Genomic DNA, 20,823 nt, shown 5'->3' on the forward strand with positions numbered 1-20,823 from the left:
GTTGGTGGATCACTCGAGTCGTGGCCAGTAGGATGCTACCCTGGTGATAGCGACTGCATTGTCGACTGAAATGTCTGTGAAACCTGCGTCATCGATGCGGTTGGATTCCACAAGTCAAGAAACTTCAGACAGTGGCAGCGAGAGCCCGCGATTTGTATCATAGGTATTACTTTGGCTCATAACGAGAATAAAAAATAAGGCTCTGTAGTAGATCTAAACTTGCCGCAAAACAACAAAAACTAAATCCTCAATTTGTCTAACATTGCTAAAATCTAAGCGGAACTGTATTTATAAAAGTGTTTGACTGATCTGATTTCAGTTTGGTGGTTGGTGCTCCTCGGGCTAACTCGTCATTTCCAAAAGATGCACGTTTTGTGGAGCCTGGAGCCGTTTATGAGTGCAGGAAGAATGGGCCGAAATGGTTGTGTGGAGACTTGGATCTCGGACCAAGTAAGTATGCACATTGTTAACAGATGAAGATGAAAAGTAAGTTCAAGGAGAAGAGAAGGTGGAGGGAGGCGGTGTCAAATGTTTCTTGGTTTTGGTTTAATTTTTAAAGTACTCAAACGCAAAGTGTTAAACATGCATTTTATGCAAATCTTGCTTAAAAAAAATAGAAGCTACAATTTTAAATTGTTTTACTGCTGGGGAAAATATTTTTCGTAGGTCTTTATGTATGTTAGTGTTTCTGTAATATGTGAAGTCTTCCAAAATTCTTATGAAAAATATTATTTGCTATCATTGAACTTTAACTACATTTGGGAAGGGGGGGGGGGGGGATATTTTAATTCAAACCTGCCGTGAAATGTTAGAAAAATAATTTATGGCTGTTTTAAATTGACATTGTAAGCTTATTAAGATGAACCAAATTAGTTTTAGAGAACGAACATTAATTAACATAAAAAAATGTAAGATGGATGTTTTTGTTAGCTTAAGTTGAAACTAGTTTAGTATTATATATATTGTTACGATTTACCGCGGGTTCGTAAAGGATAGCCCAATTAAAGATTGTGTTACACTACACAGTTTTATTTATTTCCACTACTTATGTCACTTACAATTAATCTTCTAAGATGGCAAACAATTAACTACACTTAAAGAAATGTCTATTCCCCCAGTCACTCGTTCCACACACCTCGCTGGGCCGCACTTCCGGCGCAACTCTCGCCGCAGCACCCCTCGTGGGTCTCCGCCGCAGCACCCCTCGTGGGTCTCCGCCGCGGGACTCCGTCGCCACACTCCGCCGCCGCCGTCACACCCTTCGCCAAGATCCCACACGACGACTCGCTCGCAACTTCACTTGGGACTCCGCCGCGCCCGCGACTCTATCGCCCGGAAACTCCCGACTCCACTGAACTCACTCACTCCCTGCCCTGGAACCTTCGTACAAGGATTCGCCACTCTGCCGCACCCACGGCACTATCGCCCGGAAACTCCGCCGCGGGAGAACTCCCCACTCAGACTCTGACTGACTGACTCCAAGGTCGGACCAACCTCCTTATATAGCCCTTGGGTTCCCGTCCAGAACAATCGGGAATGTCTCCAAGATATCGCGCGCCCTTCGCCGTCGAAATGTCCAGAAACGCGTCGTGAGTCCTGTCGAAGGACGCGGCGGCTGCTCAAAGAACGCCGATAAAAGCAACAAGCATCAGGTTCCCACAAAACGCGCCGATAAACATGTCTGAGTCCTTTTATTCCGCAGTGCGGCCTCTTTTAAGTAACTCGATCTGAGGCAGGTGCGCGCTGCGACGGTCAGGATGTCGCGAGATAGTATGACACGAGATACCAGGGAGAGGATGGGGGTGGAAGGGGGCGCAGACAGGCCGAACGAGCGCGGTGATGCCAAGCACTGCAGCCAAGCGCGATCGTAACTATATATATATATATATATATATATATATATATATATATATATAGCTTAGTGATGGTATGAACAACTTTGCTCTTTTCAATGATCGTTATGTTCGAGAACATTGAATGAAGAATGGCTATCATTTTGTCTTTTTCTCTTTTTCTGACTCATTTTGTTTATTCTCCGTATTTTTTTTATGTACAAGATAAAGTATAAAATACCAAATCATTTAATTCAATATGTTTCATAATGATAATATGTATCATAATTACATATCAGTATTTAATTAAATTGAAATTGAAAATACAATAAACTTAGCAGATCAATTTACATAATAAAATTGGTACTAGTTTATTTACAAATCGCGCGACAAGCTTTTATGATCATATAAATTGTATATAATGAGGTTATAAGTTGATAGTTAAAATTTTTAAAGAAAAATTTATTTTCCTCTTTTTAATGCGTTTAAATAAAAGCTTTTTTTGCTTTTAATTTATTTCACTCTCCTCGCCGCGCCATACTGCTCACGCTAGTGGCCGCCGCGAGCGCTGTCGTCGCCGCCGGACGAGTACACCTCGCTAACACCCCTCGCATCAGAGGCCAACGCCAAGCTACGTCGTTTACCAAATCTAAGGGCGCGGTTACACGGGAGTCTGAACTACTTCAGGTGAACATGTTCAGCTGTTGAGTGCGGTTACACACAGTCTGAACATGTTTCGTTCGAGGCCATTTCTCATTTAACTTAAACAGGTTGGCAAAGTAGTTCAGATCGACATATCTTCTACATTAGCCTCTGATTGGCTGGTTAGAATATAAACAGTCTTTTGCAGAAATTCTAGATGGAAAGTGTTTCTGGCACAAGTTCGAGTAATATTTTACCGAATGCAACAAAAAAACCAACAGATAATTATACATATTTTTTAATTTATCCTGACCTTAATTTTCTTAAAACTGAGATAGGTACTCTCGCTCAAAAAATAATAAAAAATAAGTTTAAAAATTTTACTGTGCATGTTTGAATTCCCGATTTGTAAAAAAATATTGAGCAATATGTAAACACATTTCATTTCTGCTGATAATGCTGTATAAACAAGTGAGAAAATCCCGCGTTTTCTGGATGCAATTAAAAAATAGAGATCAACAACACAGTCATTCGTTGACAGTAGACAATCGGTTTTAGAGCTAAACACACTTTTCAGCAACTACCGTGTAACCGCACACTTTCGCGTTTGTAAACGTGTTTACTTAAACATGTTCACCTGAAGTAGTTCAGGGTCCCGTGTAACCGCGCCCTAAATTAACAGCTAAATTTACAAACATATGTTAAAAACATTGTTCATAATTTTTCTTATATACAAGTTTTAAACAAATATTTAATCAACGATTAAATTTTAGTACACATGACATGTGACAGGACGTTATAGAAACAATTGATGGTTGTACGTATCAATACATAATTGTTTCAGATGTTGAGACAATATTCTGAAGGTTTAAAAAAAATTAACATCTGCCGGATTAGGGTAGTAACCTGTTTTATTTACCCCTTACAGTAATGGTTTGTCATTTCAAAAACTGATCTAGACGGAATTTTTTGGCATTACTCTTGCATAGTAGATATAACAATTTTTAACGGTTTCAATATGTTTCATGTAAAGGGAGTTATAGTGATTTTCTGGTTTAAAAAAAAATCATCCTGACCCGATTATGAACTCATTATGAATCGAGATTGTAATTTGTGCATGCAAAATTATGGCAGCTATTTTATCCATGAAAATAATATTCAAATGAAAAGGTTTTAGAATCATGGAAAATGAAACGAAAAATTATGTAGAAACATTTCGGAAGTTACACCATGATAACGACTGCACTATGTAGGGGAGAGTTGGGTAAAACAGGGTAGTTGGGTAGAACGGGGTACCACTGTTATTTTCCGTACACGTGGTGCTATCTGTGTGTACGTTTGGTAAGTTACTCCTCTATACGTCGTCACTAGAGTGAGGTAGTATGAAGTGTCGCACAGTATTCTTTCGTGCGTAATAATGGAAATTACAAATTTATGATGTTTCACTAAAATGTTTAGCGTGTATTGGTTATACAATATTTAATCAGTGGTTGCAGATATATTTTATGGTAAGTTGTATTCAAGTAAAGTGTTATATTTGCTATGTTGTGCCATAGTAACCGATGTAATTGACGGGTGTTAAGATTTTCTGTTGTCTTTTTGCTTGAGAACCTGCATGTAGGGTAAAACAGGGTACACAGGTAATGGGTAAAACGGGGTAGTACCTCGTTCTGTCCAACCAGTTTCCTGTTTTAATCATCTTTTCGATCAATTGTGCAAATGACTTTTAAAATTAAAAACAGTTTTGTTATGCATACTAAATGTTATACAGAGTTACCTACAGTACATTTATACAGTCAACCAAAAGTCTTGTATCGGTGAGGAAAAAAATTGGAAACGTAAAAATGTTGTAGGCCCATGTAATTAAATTGTAATTTGACTTTATCTTTTTTTCTATTTTTAAAAATAAAAACCATGCTCGAAAAAACCATGTCGTCCTATTGTGTTTCCCCCCAACTGCACCAATAGGTTGCAGCCCTTAGATGTTTCCTTCATGTCCCCATTGATGCAGTATTTTAGTGATGAAGCAAGGAAATGGGTTCGTTTACATCCTGGACGTCCCATTACAATTAACCAGATCGGGAAACTCTATGGCGCTGCATTTATGAAGGCCGCTTCTATAGAAACTGCGGTAAATGGTTTCAGAAGAACTGGAATATTTCCCCTTGATGCAAGTATCTTCCCAGATTGGATGTTTTAGCCAGCGGCAACAACTGACCGAGCTAACTCCAGGCCTTCAGAACCGAGTGGAAATGACACTGTCGGTGATATTTCACTGACTGCTGCAACAACTGACCGAGCTAACTCCAGGCCTTCAAAACCGAGTGGAAATGACAGTGTAGGTGATATTCCAGTGACTGCTGCAACAACTGATCGAGCTTACACAATGCCTTCAGAGTCCCATGGAAATGTCAGTGTTGGTAATATTCCTGGGACATCTGGTTTGGTATCTTCACCAACTGAATCTCGTTTAGGCCTATCTGATAAAAACAATCGAAATGCTTCATCAAACAGTAGCTTCACAATTCCACCGACTACAGTGATGCCGATTTCCCATGTCAAAAAGAATCCTGCAGAAGGAAGAGGACGACGACGTGGCAAGGCAGCTGTGCTGACCGACTCGCCATATAAGAACGAACTAATTATTATTCAGTCAGCTTCACCAAAATCTTTAAAAAAGAAAAATGCTGGTGTGTCTAAATCTCAAAACAGTTCTAAAACACATAAGAATAAAGAAGACAGCAACAAATCCATACCAACAGTAACTTTGCGTGTGTCTGATGATGATGACGTTCCTTGCATTTATTGCGCTGAACAGTTCTCCACTTCAAAATCAGCCGAAAGTTGGGTGCAATGATTAAAGTGTCATTCTTGGAGCCATGAAGGATGTGCTGGTGTGGACACAGATGACTGTAGGCCATTTGAATGTGATTTCTGCCAGTTTGGAATAAAGACTCTGGCCTTATTTTGTGTTCTGATGGGCCTACTATTCCATATTAGGCTAATTAAACAATCATATGTTTTGTCAGATATTTGGGTTCACCGCATATGCAAGTTTGTATTATACATAGTTAGATTATGCTTTTAGACTAACCACTTCCTCAAAATTAACAGTGTTGTGTTATTGTTGTTCAAACAATGTTTGTGATTTTCCGCAAACCAATGTTTTTGTGAAGTTTTACTGCAAATACAGAGGAAAATGTAAGGTGAAGGCTTATAATTGATTTTTTTTTTAAATTCTCATATTTTTACTGACATTTGTATTTATTTGTCATACTACATGTTGTTCAGAATTTTTTATAATGCACATGTAAAATCATTTTAAAAATCTGCTTTCTGTACCCCGTTTTACCCAACCAGTTGGGTAAAACAGGGTAGTGTGCATACATTCAAATAAATAAATATCTCTGCAAGAATAATATTTCAGAAGACACGGTACTAGATGCAGAATTAAACTCACATTCTAATCTACGCATGCTGATGTTTTCAGACAGATACAGCAATATTAAAACAATAAATTAAAGCGATTTATACTAAGTACCCCGTTATACCCTACTCTCCCCTACCTGAAAATATGATATGAAATATGTAAAAACTAATTCCATAAACTAAAAATATGAAACTCAAACAGATAAAATAGTGATAACTAACTGTGGGTGGGTAATCCCTAATTCTAAAAAAAAAGCTTTATTTTAAATTGCAGTGTTAAGGTATACCTATCAATGGAATGCGCAAGTCCTATTTCTTAGTTGGTTGTTGCCTGTGAAGGTCATGGTGGGCCCATCTCTGGTAGCAAATGGAAAATTATGTCAAACAAGAGTCATGGGATTAGTAGTATTTCCTCTCAAATGGAAGCTGACATAGGGTTATATTGTGGTAATGGTTTAGGGTGGGGGGATTCTCCGTTAACCAAGCTCTAAGTCAGAGGGGCAGGGTGGTGCCATGCTCCTAGAGCCAGGTTTTTAATATAATAATATGCCTCATTAACTAGTTTAAATTGACAAAAGTATGTTTTAATTTTTAGCCACTGAATATTTTGTAAGATTTTATCTTTCATGAGTGACAATTTTTTATAAGAATTTAAGGTTTTTAGAAGTACATAAGTATTCTTAGTTAGCCTAAAATAATGTTTTCAAGATTTTATGGGGGAAAACCCACACCATACCCCCAGAAACAGACCTATCCAAAATATTTTGTTCTTGTAGCTTCCTTTGGCCTCCTATACTTCCACAAACCCTGGCTATACCTATACTTTAAGCCCAGGCTAGCAAAAATTCACATCATAGCCTGATTTCCTGAGCAGCAGTTTTGCTTGGATGAGGAAGGGGTAGGAGAAAATCACATTCTTGAATGATTTCAAACTCGCATTCATTCATGATGCACCTGGAAATATGTTGATGTGGATTTTGATTTTCCATTATTTTTTTTTATTTTTTTAATTATAACCTAGTAAAAGTAAAAGAATTTTTTTAGATACAAAATATGGATTTCTTAACTTGTATGTAATAATGATAATGAATGTTTACCTGTGTAGGAAGGCAAGATAAGTGCAGTAGAACCTCGTATATCCGGCCCTCGATTCGGATCTCCGGATAGTCCGGATCAGATTTGTAAACATTTTATTTAATGTTCACATGAAAATAACGTTTGTATTGTACATCTATGCAAACAAAGACGGTTAGTACACGACAATGTGCCGGACCTGCTTCATTAAAACGCCATACATGTTTGAAACAGAAAAAAATTGACAAATTCTTTGTTAAGAAATGATGTGAAAAGTAATTTTACATTTTTAATGAGTTGTTAACAATATAGGGCTTCTATACTGTGCAGTTTTGTTACAAAAAATAGTTTTTTAACATTGTAAATGGCAAGTCTACTTATTTAAGGATTTTATGTTGCTTATAACCCATTTCACCTGGATCATCCCGATTTTCAATTGTCCGGATTACCTTTGGTCCCAGTAAATCAGGATTGACGATTACTAACTGTATATGGACTATACATGTAAATAAATAAGACATCCTTTATTTATTTCTTTAAAGTTTCCTGATAAATTGTGCAGATAATCTGCTTAGTAAGAAACTGATAGGCAACTTTCTTTATTGTAATGCATTGTTAATTAGAAATCCTGTATCAATGTGAACCAGTACTTTTGTGTTTTCCTCAGAGAGATTGAGTTCAAACGTTGCGCAGTACAAGTACAAACTGCGGAAGGAACATGCCGGATATGGGGCAGCCATCGATACTCAGCCAACAAGCAACTCCCCGCTCGTGGTGAGTATTGTCTGTGCTGATCGCAATTTGACTAGTTTTGAATGTTCGTTACTGAATAGTACTATAGTACCTCTGCCCCACTATCAATGTCAACTAGCCGCCTACAAAAATTTAAGATTCATCATGGTTTTTTATTTAAATGAAACATGAGTACGTATTTATTGCTAGGGATAGTATAGAAGGCGATGAATGACTGGGGATGGCGTATAGGGGGTGAGGATGACTGGGGATGGTAGATATTGGGTGAGGATGACTGGGGATGATAGATATTGGGTGAGGATTACTGGAGATGGTAGATAGTGGGTGAATATACAGTCAGTTACACAAGAACGTACGGGCTATAACTTCAAAATTAGGGTTCGGGGGTAGCGGGCGGGGGGTGATATTTTTGGTATCAGGAGACATAAATCTATCATGCAACGATGTCAACTCCTTAGCCGTTACGCTGGACCCATTAGAGTGCAGTAATTGTTGCACAAGTTGCACCGTAACGCCTACATCTGCACGTCAGTCCGATGCACATTCAATGCACATGCAGCCTGCTAATGGACCGATCGTGACCTAAGCTCATCCAGGTATATACGTGAGTTGGGATAGGTACTAGACGCGGTGTTGCGTCAGCTTATTCTATGTCAATGATACCAAGAACCAAGAAGTATTGCATAATATAATTTATAGTATGCAATTATTTCGACGTTTACCGTAAATCTTGCGGTCAACGCAATTTCTACAAGTTTACGCCATAATTAAATGAATAATGACATGCTGTTTGTTTACAAACACTGGAGTAGAATGTGTACCTAAGGTGGTCAATACATTCGACGATTACAAAGTGCATACGTTTTGACATGCTAACTTTTTCAAACTTCGTACAAACAGTTTAACTTGCACGCCATATCAGCTGCTTCGTGTCTGCTTGGCCGCACCATCGAGCTACCGATAAGACCGCGGCGCACGTGACTCTCCAACGCCGCATGGAGCTCCTGGTCACACAATAGATTGAGATGCAGCGACTGTGCTATCTTTGAAGAAAAAACCTTGTATTTCTACTCAGGCGTATCAACAGTAGCTTCAGCCCGTTACAGAGCACGTCGCAACATACAAAAAGTTGAGCTCGCAACGGATTTCTCAACTTTGTATAATGCAAGCCTGAAAGCCCGTTGCACATAGCAACGCGCGTGTAGACATTCTTTTTAATTAATTAACCACACATGACGCACACGCGCTGAACTTCCGTGAAATTCTCAATAATATTATTATGGACAACCACTAACATTAATACCGAGCGATACGGTTATCGTTATCCTCATTCTTCATCGGAACGATATTATATTTATAAAATTCCCGTTAATATCATTGTGGGCAACCACTAAGATTGATACCGAGCGATACGGTTACCGTTATCCTCATTTTGCAACGGAACTATATTTTTAGGTTAATTCCACCGGGATTTACCAAATCACATAGCAACTACCCCGTGTAGTTATTGTAATATCCCGAGATAAGGTATTTGGAATAGTTTGGTTGCTATAGTCACAGAATAAGAGAAGTGAGTACGGTTTTCACCAAGATGACAGAGGTTTCATAATGTTTTTGCAACATCACATAACATTGTGTCTCAAGCATCGCTTCACATTACAGCATACAGAGAACACATCAGACGTTCATACTTGCTGCCTCAAGCAAAGGGCATGTCTAACGTCACTATCATTGCTGAGTGACGGCATGACGACGGATCGTAACAAAGACACTGTTCACGTCATGTTCAGTTATGACCTGCGTCAAGCTTGTGTACGTGTACGACACATGAACACACACACACGCACACGCATACAAGGAAAACGTGTTATGATTTCAGTAAATGTCAGGAACGTTTTAAGATAAAGTAATGTGTGTAACAGAGGTCTGAGAGCAGGTGAGCCTGGCTCAGGTATGGTAGATTGTTGACGTTGACACTAGCCTTAGGATCGATGTTACGTTACTAGAAGTCAAAGTTTTGCGCCAAGGCGTTCGTTAGCTCTGCAGCGTTTATCTTCCTATCTTTCTGCAACACCTGAGAGTCTTATTTTGCAGAGATTCATGCCTAGACCTTATCCAGAAGCGTGCCAGGAGGCTGGCGACCATCGTTTGTGGTGAAAAAATTCAACTGCATTCTGAGCCAAATGCATCTCAATGCATCAGGTTGACATTGCAATGTCGAAATTCCTATTCTCACCTGATGCTGCATCTAGGAATTATGCACTGTACGCTATTGTGTTCCAGACTGTAACTGGGGATGGTAGATATTGGATGAGGATGACTGGGGATGGTAGATATTGGGTGAGGATTACTGGGGATGGTAGATATTGGGTGAGGATGACGGGATGGCTAATAGTGGGTTATTATTACTTGGATCGCTCAGAAAGTTCGTCAGCTAGTGGGTTGGAGTGAGGAACCGTGTGGTACGTGATGTCACCGGTGCCAGTGTCGGAGGCAGCAGGGTCGGCGAGCCCCAAGATACCGCTAATGCCACAGCACAGACCAACCTTGCACAAATTTGAGTAGTCTTACATTCGGCTATTGAAACCTTCTCGATTGAGAATCGTGAACATCCTATACCTTCGGCGAGAGCGTAGGGATCACGGCAGAATCAACCATCGACCTTGCAGCCCTTTGTCTCTTGGCTGTTCATCAACCAATTGTCACGGTGGTGCGTCATCATGGCCTTGGTAATCCAGGGGTACACAGAGGGTTGGCATCAGTGTGTTAATTTTTAATTTAAAATTTATTTACAAATTTAGTTTATTTGGTGAATAAAAAGCGTTAATTTTTATAGTATTACATTATTCAAAATGTGTTGTCTCTAGAAACTTAGATGTTTTAATCAGGAAAACTTATTTAATTGGTTTAGTTACATTATGTTTATTTTGCTGGTCAAGCTAGCAAACCATGTAATTATGCTTTTTGTCAATGTTCAATTTATTTTCATTAATTCTCTCGAATTATTTTCTGCATTCCTCATCAACCAAGCAAGTTTTTTTTAAATGAAAAATCCCATTTTGGCACTTTTTGCCTCCAGGGGTGAATGGGCACTCTAAATGTATCTTAAATTAATTAATGTTTGCTATTAATTTCATTTTCTATTTTTTTTTGCAAATATACATGCAAATAATATATTACAGGTAGCCCTCATAAGTAATGTTCATATTGTCTTAGTATAATTAATATTGTCACTGAAAATTAAAATAAAGGAGGTACCAAGGTATGAATATTGTTACAACTATTAGTAAGGTTGGAGTTAACGAGTTTTGGTTTAATTCCATTCCTGTAATTTTTCAACAGGAAATTACGAGGTTTGCCAACCTGAAGGGTATACGTACACCTTTATAGTCACAAGTATATTTGGAAATAAATTCACGATATTGCTTTGTCCATGTAGCATTTTGAGTCAAGTATTTTACTCTCTGTGTTTCATGTACTGTTTCGTGTACTGTTTCAATAAGTATGTATTCTTTGCTGTGGAAAAGTTTAATATTTATGACTACCAATGAGAAGTTTCGTTTCAAAATTGAAATAGTAACTCAAAAAATTGAATAATATTTTTATTTTGACTAATATTTTTTTAAGTGAACTACATGTCTCTAATTGTATACTCAAGATTACTGCAAGTATTCATTATGTTTAAATATCTAATGAACGTTTTATTTAAAGTATTGTCTTAAAATTATGAATTGATGCGAATTCGTAACGACATTTTACTATAGTGTCATCCTACTTGTTTAAGTATAAATGTAACAAACTCAATTTGCTGGATGAGTCAATCTAATCCTCATATACTATAATTTCATTGGTTGTCAAAATATTTCAAAGAAAATATTGAAATATAGTAAATAAAAACACAACGCTGAAGTCCTGTTACTGTTCACCAGTATGTCTGGTACTCTTAGTATGTAAATCAATAAATAAAATTACTATAGGTATTGTTTCAAGAAACTTAAATTGTGACACAAACATTTAAAGGGTTAAATGGTTCAACGTAATAGTTTATATCTTTTATTTCTTGTGCGTAATTTATTTTTAAACCCTAGAGACCTAGATTTGGATTTGAGTGCTAGATTCGAGGGACTCTTAGATATTCAAATTCTTGATTTGAATTAGAGAACATTGTGATTTGTTCCATCACTAGTTTGGATTGATTATTTTAATCATATAAACCTTTAGAAGTAAATTCTGAGTCAAGAGAAAAATAATTTTCATGAACCAATGCTTAAAATATTTAAAAAAAAAAATTGAGTACATATATATATTTGTAAATTTATATTTCATTCAGCTGTTCATGATTATTTATGAGGTTTTTATTTTACTTTATTGTTGATAACATGATGAATCATGTCATTGAGGAATTTCTTTTTATCAAATAATACTAGGTAATATTTATAAATGATACCGGTAACTATTGTGGGTCAGTCTTAGTTAGTTGTCACATAAGTGTTGTATTGCAATACATGTGATTATAATGTGATTTAATCATTTCTGTGTACCTTTTGTTAGGATTTTGGGTCTGTTTTTTTTCTTTTCATAAATGTGTTAACTGTTACCTGCATCTGTTCTATCGGAAACTGGCCAACAATTGGCAGAGAAACGTATAAAGTTACCTAGAAAAATCACTTTATTGCGTCCCCCCCCCCCCCCTTAAGTTAGGATCAATTTAGTCATCATGTTGTAAGCCAATGTATTTTAAACAAATTTTCCTGTTTTTTATTACTTGTGTTATTTTTATATAACTGTAATGTTAATTATTAATTTTTTTGTGTACAGGTGTGTGGGCCTGGAATAAAAAATGAATTTCTCTACCAGACATATTACACGAATGGCATTTGTTTCGTTTCTACAAAAGGTGCAGAGGAACCTGCTGTTAAGTTACCCTTGTCAATCTTTCGTAAGTGCAAACATTTTAATAAAGCATGCTTACCGTGATTGTCTTACTCGTATGTTCAGGGGTGCCACGAGAGTTTCTTTTAAGGGGGACCATTAATTACAGTTTCTTGGTAAGGGGGAGGGTTGTTGGTCCTCCCAATTTTGTGGCGGTGTTACCTTCAGCCGTGGGTTACTTTAAAAATAAATTCATTTTTGGACATTTTTGTTTCATGGTATTCTAAAAACTACCCTATTGCCTTACCATGATTTTTCCAAAAAATGAAACACTAGTGTGGTACCACACAATGACATGACCTAACTTTCAAATGGATTTAATTTCTTAAAATGTTAATGTTTACGATTTTTAAGGCCCTAAACTATAGCACAGTCTGGCGATACCTAATGAATTAACTTATATTTATTTCATGTGTATTGGTTGGAAACATTATAATTACATCGAAAATCAAGACAATTGGGAATATTGGCTACTGATGATGAGTCTTTCTACCCATTACTGGGTCTCATGAGCACAGGCAACGGCACAGTGTTGACAGCCGTGATGTCCTTATGCTTGTCAAGGCAGGACTACGCAAATACTTAAATTATTATATTGGAACATCACTGTATTAGCGAGTAAGTTTAAAAACTTTAAGTGGAGCCATTCCTTAAAAAAAAAAAAAACTACTCCTAAAAAGGTTTCCAAGTAATGCAGAGATCGTAATATTACATGAAGCGTAGCTTTGTTAAAGTTAAGCAATGTGGTATTATTACGTCACAGCGATCTCTGCGACGTATATTATGTAGACAGAACCCAAATTTGTTAAAGTTGTATATCAAATACAACAAAGTAATTTGTGGTCTCACAGTTTGATTAAAACAGTTCATCTTTTTAAAAAATTGAGTCTGATTTATTTATTGATTAAATTAAAGATGAATAAAAAGTTACAATATGTATTGTTATTACCAGTTACTTTGACATTCAAAATGAAAAATCTCTAATGATGAATGTTAGTTATGAATATTTGGTCAGGTCTGGAGATCGATTCAGGAGGCTGCAACAAAGTGCCTGGAGCCATGGTTCCCACCTCCCCAAGTGTCGAGGCGTAGTCCTGTCCTCAGATACTGGCACTTGAGGCGTAGTCCTGTTCTCCTCAGATACTGGTTATGTTCACACGTGATTTATGTCTTATGCCTTACTTCATCCAACAGCCAAGTACGTAGTAGTTAAAAGGGCTGCCGAGTTACTCGTCATTTGCATGTTTCTTTGCAACATTTATGTGCTCACAGCGCTGATGTGACGTTCATAACGTTGTTTGATTATAATTATTTTTACCTCGTTTTTGAAAAAATCCAAACAGTAATAATAAATACTGCAATAATGTATTTCGTCTTCATAGCATTGATATAATTACTTTTGTGTGAAATATAATATATTAATTGTTAAAAGTTATCACTGAGCAGTTGGTTATCTATTCACAGGTTATAATTGTTTTTGTTTTTTTTAGCTAAGCAAACAAATAGTAATGGAAACCCAAACTACGCTTATGGTGAGGCAGGAATGTCAGTTCACTTTACTAAGGTGAGTGCGGTATTTTATTGCATTAATTGTTTTAAAGTAATATAGATATATGGTACATTAGTATCTCTCATTTTTATTACTTTAGCCATGAAGACACTGCTATATTATTTTAAGAGATAAATTCACATTGTGCACTAATTGGTACAGTATTAGCATTATATTATTAAATTAAATTTTTGCTTGCTACTTAAACAGTTGTGTAGCCTAATTAGGCTAACACTGTGCATACAAAACTGCAAAAAAAAAAAAATGAATTGCTAGAAACACATAATTGCTAAACAAACATTAAATTAAACTAGTTGTCACTGATAAGGTTTTTTTCTCGCTGTTGTAAGTAGTTTAATAGGCTGTTCTGGACAACCTTGCTTGCGTAAGTTTAGGTTCTTTAAAGTGCTCTGTGCTTTTCTGAAGCGAACAGGAGACTCGTTTGCACATTGGTGTGCCTGTGATATCAGTAGCAATAATGTGTGCTTCATCTTCAATTATGTACCATCTTAATAAATATATAACATGCTCTATTTGTACTTATTACGAATAATGATGAGTTTGCATGTAATTGTAGGAAGTTATCAATATTGTAGTTTGCACCTATTATTCAATCTCAAAAATACAATAAATATGTGCGTATTTTTGTCGCCAGGATTTAAATTATGTAATCAAAAATATAAAACAAATACATAGAGGTCAATACAAGACAGATATTATAGAATTTTGGGATCAATAAACTCTATAATCTGTGCTGCTGGTGAGGGGGGTTCGTTAAACTTACCTTCTCTCTTTCTGTACTCTCTTGGCAAGAGATATCTAGTCATTATAAACGATCTTAATTAACTAAATACTTTTCCTACCCGGCTCTAAAGATCTAGTTTCTACATCCCATACAGGATGTCTAGAGAGAGATGAGAGCCAAAGGCTGTACATAAAAATAACCATTAACACTAGGTTTCAAACAACTAACATTTATTTATTTAAAATAACGAAACCAAAATTATAAGATGTTTTCAGTCAGCCTTTACATAAAGAACTTTTAATACTAGGGGACCTAAAATCTCTTCATCATTAACCCAGCTACACTTACCCATACGACCAATGAACAAGAGAGTGTATCAAACCCTTCATTTACTGTAACGTTTACTAGTATTAAAGTTAGCTTAAACGAACACGTAACCTACTGCAATAGTCTTAAACTAGAGAGACAATTCCCGTTAGTAGTTAGATATAGTTCCTCCGGGGACAGTGGATTGTGGATGAGGATTCAGGATTCATGACCTTTGACCTCTGACGTCACTGTTATGACCTTTGACCGATGACATCATCACCGATTTCCTGGAAATTTCCCGATTTTCCACCAATTTTCCTCAAAATTTCCCGTTTTTTCCCTCAAATTTTCCTCAAAATTTCCCATTTTCCCTCAAAATTTCCCTACAAAATTTCCTCATTCCTCCAAAATTCTAACAACCCGCAAATCTCCGGATAGTGGGTTGGAATCATCCTTACCTACCCTCCCATCTCCGGATAGCGGGTTGGTATCCCCCTTACCTACCCACCCACCCATAGATGACATCACCGCACCCCCATCTTGGATTACGTCATATCCGGTCACCATCATTTCCGACCGCCATTTTGGATTCAATTTTCGCATGCTCTATCATTCCATTATTATTATGCAATCATATAGTATTACATCATATTATCTGACCGCCATCTTGGATGACCCGGCTACCATATAGTATTACGTCATTTCCGGCTGCCATCTTGGATTACATCATTTCCATTCACCATTTTGAATTCTAGAACTTTCTACCATTTGGTTTTCCAGTATTTAATATTATGAAGTCATAGCCGCCATTTTAATCACACCTGTTGCAATTTTCGTTACGATCGCCATCTTTGTTTATGACATCACAACAGTCATTTGTTTTCGTCTGCTGAAGGCCGCCATCTTGGATGTTGTTACTATCGCCATCTTGATTTTTTTTTCTTCTGTGCTGGGGCCCGCCATCTTGATTTTACATTATGTTCCGCCATCTTGGATTTCCCCATCTATGTTTCTGATGTTTGTTCCTAGAGAGCATCACCATCGCTCTATTCAGACTCATAAGGTTGATATTTAATTACATACCAATGTTATTATGGTCCTTATCAATATATTAAAAAAATATTGTTTTTATACAAAATACATTCGGTACAGCTGAGATTCGAACCATCACACAGCTCTGGCCTTTAGGTTAGAAAACATACGCCTTTAACCGCTCGGCCATCAAGACAATTACCTATGTAAGAATTAAATAAGGTATATATATATATAAAACATTAACACACATATTCGGACTTGTAATATTTTTATTGAAAGTAATAATAGCATCATCTTTTCGAGAATTATACGACATATATATTTTTATTATTGTTTCAATACTTGCTACCAGGAGCACTAGTGTCTAGCAGAGTGTGGCCGCCATCTTGTTTTCCGTATTCGCTACCAGGAGCGCTAGTGTCTAGCAGAGTGTGCAGCGGCCATCTTGTTTTCAAAATTCGCTACCAGGAGCGCTAGTGTCTAGCAGAGTGTGCAGCGGCCATCTTGTTTTCAATATTCGCTACCAGGAGCGCTAATGTCTAGACAAGTGCAGCCGCCATCTTGTTTTCAATATTCACTACCAGGAGCGCTAGTATCACTTAGTACACACATTAACTGCCTGAGGGCGTCATATTAGTTTGATTCTGCCCTGCTGGAGTGTAGTGCTGTCTTGACCTATAACATCTTAAATATGTCCCTCACCTTGAACTTTCCACTATATTGGATTATAGCATTTATGTTCGTCATCTTGTCACCAACACTATCTTGGCATCATCACATTTCACATTACTGTCGACACCCTGAACTTCCCGCCATCTTGGACTATATCATCACATTTGACTTATAACATATCCACACCGCCGCCAACTTAGATTTTGTTATCACACACTTTAATCTTGACCACCAACATATTATATTATCATCTCATGTATGCACCCACCATACTTGATTATATTAGCATACTAACTTTCATCCTCTGCTAGAGTATGTAGCTTAATTATTCGTAATGAGCATCACCTGATCCTCCCAAATACTAAGATTTAAAAAAATGTATTGTCATTAAACTTATCATGGTCCTTATACCAAAGTCATACTGCAGACTGTGCACTGTAGCACCCTACTCAAACTGACTTACATAGCTTATGTTTTCTTTACATGCATTCCTTTGCGCTTACATTTTATTTATATTGTAACTCTGTATTTCATGTAAACAATATTTAAGTATCCATATATATTATTAATCTTAATAGCAAATGTTATGGTCATGCATGCATCCTTATTTTTATAGTTGTCACCATAAATGAAGCAGGATAAATTAAGGGAAATTAAAAACATAGTATACATGAAACATTTATTTTATTTATAAAGTTTATTATATAACAGTCTTTTTACACAAAGATATATACATCTATTTATCTAGTGGGTCGAAATGGCTAATTCTCAGCTCCAGACGGTTCACCGAATTCAGCGTCCAACCAGATCCTTTACCCATATATTCTTCTTCTTCCTTGCAGAGTTTTTCAATACTCTGTTTAACTGACTGCTTCACGTCGTTTGAAGTATAAATTGCAGCAGCCGATGTCTTGAAAGCACGCTTGCTCACTCGATTCTCGTGCGGCTCCGGTTTACCATATAGACAATCCAACCATAAGTTATATTTTAAAGGCCCATGCGATGCTGTATCGTCCATAAGCTGTTGTATTATATTCTGCTCAATATCACTCAGAAAAGTGCAAATATCTTTTGCCTCACTAAAAGTATTTAGATAGTAATAGTCTTTCAGAACTCCTCCAAATGCAGATTGTGCCAAGTAAAATCCATTAGCATTTGTCTGTAACTGACCAAGCACAGTGTTAGATTTATGTCCAGTTGACGATGCGGGTGGTTGTTGATGCTGATTTCCTTTAATGCCGGAGCCTGTGCACATGGGTACCTCTAGTTTAAATTGAGGAGTCATGATGTTCACATGCTGTTCTACAGGCAAGCGAACTGCACCTTTACAAATCTTCATATGTATTTTCAAACTATCAATGCGAGTAAACCACTGATTGCACTTAACACACTGAATCTTTATACGAGAGGGACTCTTCATACATTTACTTATCTCGTGCCTTCGCGCATGATGAGCAAATGCAAACATCATGTCGCAGTAGTTGCAAGGATGTCTATTTGATGTGCCTTCCATGTCTCGGTTAGCTGTGTCCAAGACCGATGGTGCTTCACTTAAGTTTGGTGTGCTATTTTCAAAATCAATGTAACGCTGTCGTGCTGATGTCCTCACTTTCGACCGCCTAGCTCTTCCTTTGCATATCTTCAGGTGTATTTTCAAGTCATCATTGCGAGTAAACTTCTTCCAACATTCATCACATCTAATCATAGTGCGAGACGGATTCTTCAGGCAATTACTCTTCTCATGACGTCTCATATTAAAACTTGTTGAAAACATCATATTACAGTGCGGACACCGATGCTTTATTGGTGGCGATGGCTCCATGCAGGATTCCGAAGAACTCGCGGTAGGATCCATACTCTCCCCAGATGTCTTTGTAGTTAAACAAGAAAGATAGCTCCCAAGCGATGTTCACTCTTCGGATTTAGGATGACAACTAAGCTACTAATTCCATCCACATCCCTACATATAAAGACAACCCCTACCCCCACTACGACACTCTTCACATCATCAACATGTTTACTTAGGACTCAGCTTACATAGGGTCTCTCTCTCTCTTCTACTCCATATCATTCAACTATCCTAGAATTCTTGAAACAATCTAGAAAAAGCAGATTCATAACCTAACCAATGTAATCATGAGATTATTTCTTTGTATGGTAAACACAACTAAAATACATCTTCTCCAGCTGTCATGATCTATTATTAATAAAATGCCTCATATCCTCTTAAATATTAACATCCTTATAGGACTTTGCACACCTCATTTAATTTCAAAAACTCCCAGCCACTATATCTACGCAGAACCATAAATCATTAATACTATTCCAAATCACAGTCTCACACCAGCATGTTTGTGTAATATTATCCACTTTATTTTTCGTAAAGTTACCATTCCAACATAACCTACTAACATAATACTTTGATAATGTTATGTAGCATTCCATACCATTATATCAGTTAAAGTTGTTACCGTGCATAACTATACTCTAGCCATTGTTCCAAAGCAGCCAAATTTAATACTATCAGCCCATCATTATCATACTACTTAATATAATTCCATACACATTTACTATATGCAAAGATTAACTACGCCATAGTAAATATACAACATAGGTCCACCCAACAATCCAAAATGAATGTCGGTCAAAAGACAGTTTTAAATCTACGAGCCATAACATACATTCCTATTCCTCAGCCTCGCAGTACCCAACTTTCATCAGCTTACAAACTCTTTAAATTAAACATTTAATTATGTATTTTTTCTTTCATTCTTTGAATGATTCTTGCAGTAAAGATTTTTTTTTTGAGTCAAATACTATTTACAGACAATACAATTCACCATCCTGCCATATAAAAAAAGAGATCATATCTCGACTTAACCATAGGATAAATCCATGCAGCATCTAAAAAATCAACTAAATAGATAATACTTAAGATATGAACAAAGTCCGATCTGACATTCTGGTCGAGTCATTGCATATGAATACAAATAGGAGGAGGGACCATAACATATGGATACAAATATGAGGAGGAGGAGGGATCGTAGCTTATGGATACAAATATGAGGAGGAGGGATCGTAGCATACATAAATTACACCCAACTTTACTCAAATACCAACTATATCAACCAGAAAGTAAATTATAAGAGGTATGTTTCCAATTTAAATTACTTTCCGATCGATCATTCAGAAACCCAGGCATAAAACACATAAATATCGTCGAAGATCAAAAGAACTGCAAAGTCAACATATAATATCACAGTCTAAGCCATAAGATCTATGTCCATCGCATTTATATCAACCATTTCCCTTATACACCTTAAGTGTATGAAATGCAAGGCCAGCAAAAATAAATACCTGATACATATTGTCCATTTTAATTGTCCTTTTCACGATGTAAATACTTGTAATGATTATGCGTAGAGATTCCGAATAAAATTTCTTACTTAAATAACAACTACTATGCCACCAATTCATATTATAAGTACTGCTAATAACTCTCCTTACCCACATAATATGAACGTAAAGACAAAAATTACTCAACATGTTAGTAGATCTACACAACAACAATATATAAAGTCATATGTATAAGCATTTACAAAACTTGCACGAATCAAGAAGTTAAACCATACAGGCTAAACATTACTTTAAACCTTAAATATGTAGATCATAAATATATTATTTTCAGAAGGATTGAAACTGTATTTGGCATAAGCATTGCCGCTAAGCTACATACATACAAGTTAATGGCATTAGAACTCATACGATTATTGAGTAACAATTTTGAAGCAACATCTATAATGTAATGTTAGAAAAAAGGAGAAGTAAATGAAATGAGAAGAATCTAGAAT

The 20,823-nt window shown here is 36.7% G+C and overlaps 1 protein-coding gene across 3 annotated transcripts in view; it reads left to right on the forward strand.

The window, feature by feature from the left end:
* Positions 1-20,823, forward strand: part of LOC134527386 (integrin alpha-4-like) — a 155,716-nt gene that overhangs the window by 45,437 nt on the left and 89,456 nt on the right. For all 3 annotated transcript variants that reach the window (XR_010074179.1, XM_063360034.1, XM_063360033.1), the window contains exons 2-5: positions 320-450; positions 7,645-7,751; positions 12,549-12,669; positions 14,153-14,226. Coding sequence is in view for 2 of the 3 variants with exons in the window: in XM_063360034.1 (XP_063216104.1) it covers positions 320-450; positions 7,645-7,751; positions 12,549-12,669; positions 14,153-14,226 (433 nt within the window). In the remaining variant the exon portion in view is untranslated. The remainder of the gene's footprint in view (positions 1-319; positions 451-7,644; positions 7,752-12,548; positions 12,670-14,152; positions 14,227-20,823) is intronic.

The sequence above is a fragment of the Bacillus rossius genome, chromosome 1, assembly GCF_032445375.1.
Source record: "Bacillus rossius redtenbacheri isolate Brsri chromosome 1, Brsri_v3, whole genome shotgun sequence".
NCBI lineage: Eukaryota > Metazoa > Arthropoda > Insecta > Phasmatodea > Bacillidae > Bacillus > Bacillus rossius.